The 2,303-nt window shown below is 53.8% G+C and overlaps 1 protein-coding gene across 1 annotated transcript; it reads right to left on the bottom strand.

Moving 5' to 3' along the window:
- Positions 1–210: 210 nt before the first annotated feature.
- On the bottom strand, positions 211–1,062 carry DPPA5 (developmental pluripotency associated 5). Its single transcript, XM_037842175.1, has 3 exons — positions 951–1,062; positions 688–867; positions 211–269 (listed from the first exon to the last, which is right to left on the bottom strand). The coding sequence occupies exons 1-3, from the start codon at positions 1,060–1,062 to the stop codon at positions 211–213; spliced, it is 351 nt and encodes a 116-aa protein (XP_037698103.1).
- Between the last annotated feature and the right edge of the window lie 1,241 nt (positions 1,063–2,303).

Raw genomic sequence — 2,303 nt, 5'->3', positions numbered from 1 at the left:
CTAAGTAACTATTTACTTATTTAAAACTTTATTCTTTAATTAGCAACCTTGGAAACAAATGTTCACATCAGGATTCATAGAGGCAAAGGCAGAAGCCAAAAACCAGATTTCCCCAAATTTGTCAGACTGGAACAGAGTTTAAACCAGGCCAGACTCACTCCACAACCTACTCTACATCCTGGTACCAGTCGCGTTGGCTGAAAATTGGCTTCACTGCGTCCACGGGCCTAGTTCGAGGGCATTCATGGCTTCCTCGAGTTTGAGCATCCCTGAGAAGAGAACAATAGGGTGAGCATGGGGGCAGAGGGAAAGAACCAGGACCCTTCTCAGTCTCTTTCAGGGTTTGTTTTCCGGGCCAGGCGTTCCGGGCCTGGGAACCTTAGAACGTGGGACCAGTGGACCCATTCCAATCACTTCCAAGAGGCTGGGGGTGGAGGCGGGGTGGAAGAACTGAGTTGAGATATCCCGGATTCGGGGCTAGCCCCCACCCGCCTCCCATCGCAGTCTCCCCTCTGGGTGCTCAGAACCAACGGCCAACACCCTGGGGCCCCAGACTCCTGAAGGAATCTCGGAACGCCACCGGCGATATCTGCGGGTAGTGGTTGAGACGAGTTGGGAGGGGAGAGGAATGTAGGGTAGCGAGAGAGGAAGTGAAGCCGCCCGCCACCTCGCCACCAGGCCTCTCACCTCGCTCCTGTCGCTGGCGGTGCCATTCGGCCAAGGACTGGAGCATCCACTTGGTCCGGAGCTTGTATATGTAGTTGCCGTAAACCACGACCTCGGTGAGGTCTGAGGATTCCAGAACTTTCAGCTCGAGCATGGCCTTGCTCACTTGCTCGAAGTACGGGATTCGAGATCCATCTGGACCTGTTCCGGGAGCGCGAGATGAGCACTGGGCGGAGGCCGAAACGCCCGGGAAGGAGCACCAGGGCGGGACTGGGCTCACTCACCAAACATGGCTTCCAGCAGCCGCGTCTGGACCTGGAACACCTCGGGATCTTTCAGGTCTTCGGGAACTTTCACCCACGGTGGGATGTTTCTCCGTACCGAGAGCGTCCCCATCTTGACTTGCTGGAAACCACGCTACGGCCGAAGCTAGGCCTAACTGTGCCGTCCGGTGCCGCTGCGCGCGGAAAATCTAACACGTGGGAGGCCCCGCCCATCGGTCTGGCCCCGCCCCTTGTTTGGCCCCGCCCAGAATCGCGATTCTCTGCCCTAATCCTGCGCGCCCTGCTCTCCGACGGCTCTGCGGGAGCTTGGTGCCGCTGGTTACCTTCTCCGCGGCTATTCCAGACGTCGGGAAACTCCTCCCCCCAGAACAGGTGGGCCCAGCTGTTTCCTAGTTTACAAATGGCTCCCACTTGCTTGGGCTCGTTTACTTGCATACCGCGTCCGGTGGGTTTGGGTACGGGGGTTTGGGGGATGGGGCGTGGGATCGGGACGCGGTTGACTTCCCTGGGAACAAGCTATTGGGCCAGAGCCTCGGAGACCGGGATTCCGAGTTTAAGGCTGCGAGGACCACACATTCCAAAGGAGGATCCGTTTTCCCTCGTCCGGAAAAGGGGCGAATTCCAGGGCTTCACTTAGCCCGCAACCCATACAGCTCCTTGGTGTTAGGCAAAACTCCCCACCCCCAACACATACACAACACAGCCCTAGCAGATATTCCAGGAAGCTCTCCCACAACGGACTCAGGAGATATCCCTGCCATTTAACAAAACGGGAACCAAGATTCGAAAATTGGTTGCCTTGCTTCAAGGGACACGACGGACGAGCTCTAAAGTGCCCTCACGGTTCGCACTCCTGGAAGCCCCTAGGTCTGAGTTTTGAACCTACACCGATTTCTAAGCTCATGCGTACATGACCTGGCCACTCCGGCCCAAACATTGTGGTTCAGGCTTCTGGCTCGCCTCTAAATAAACTTGGCTTATTCCTTTTTAAACATATTCCTTGAATCCATGCACTGGATTCACCCTCTGAGAGTGTGGTTGCAGTGTTTTAGGTCTTTAAAAGTGCAGACAACCTAGCTTCCCCAAAATTCTTCGGAACACCTAATGTTCCCTCAACTGGCCATATTTCTTAGGACAGACTTCTTCCCATTGAAGCAAAAATTGAGGATTGGATTCTTATCAGCCATCAGTGGAAATCAAGGTAGAAAATGATCATTAATGGCTACAACTGTCAAATGAAAGGTTGGGGAACTGGATATTCACAAGTTCTGGAAGTTACAAAGGAGAAAACTTACAATAGAGACTTAGCCAAACCAACCATAACCAAACACCAAAATCAGTAAAACCAATAAA

Source organism: Choloepus didactylus, chromosome 7 (genome assembly GCF_015220235.1).
Source record: "Choloepus didactylus isolate mChoDid1 chromosome 7, mChoDid1.pri, whole genome shotgun sequence".
Lineage (NCBI taxonomy): Eukaryota > Metazoa > Chordata > Mammalia > Pilosa > Megalonychidae > Choloepus > Choloepus didactylus.
This window is presented reverse-complemented; position numbering and strand designations above follow the sequence as displayed.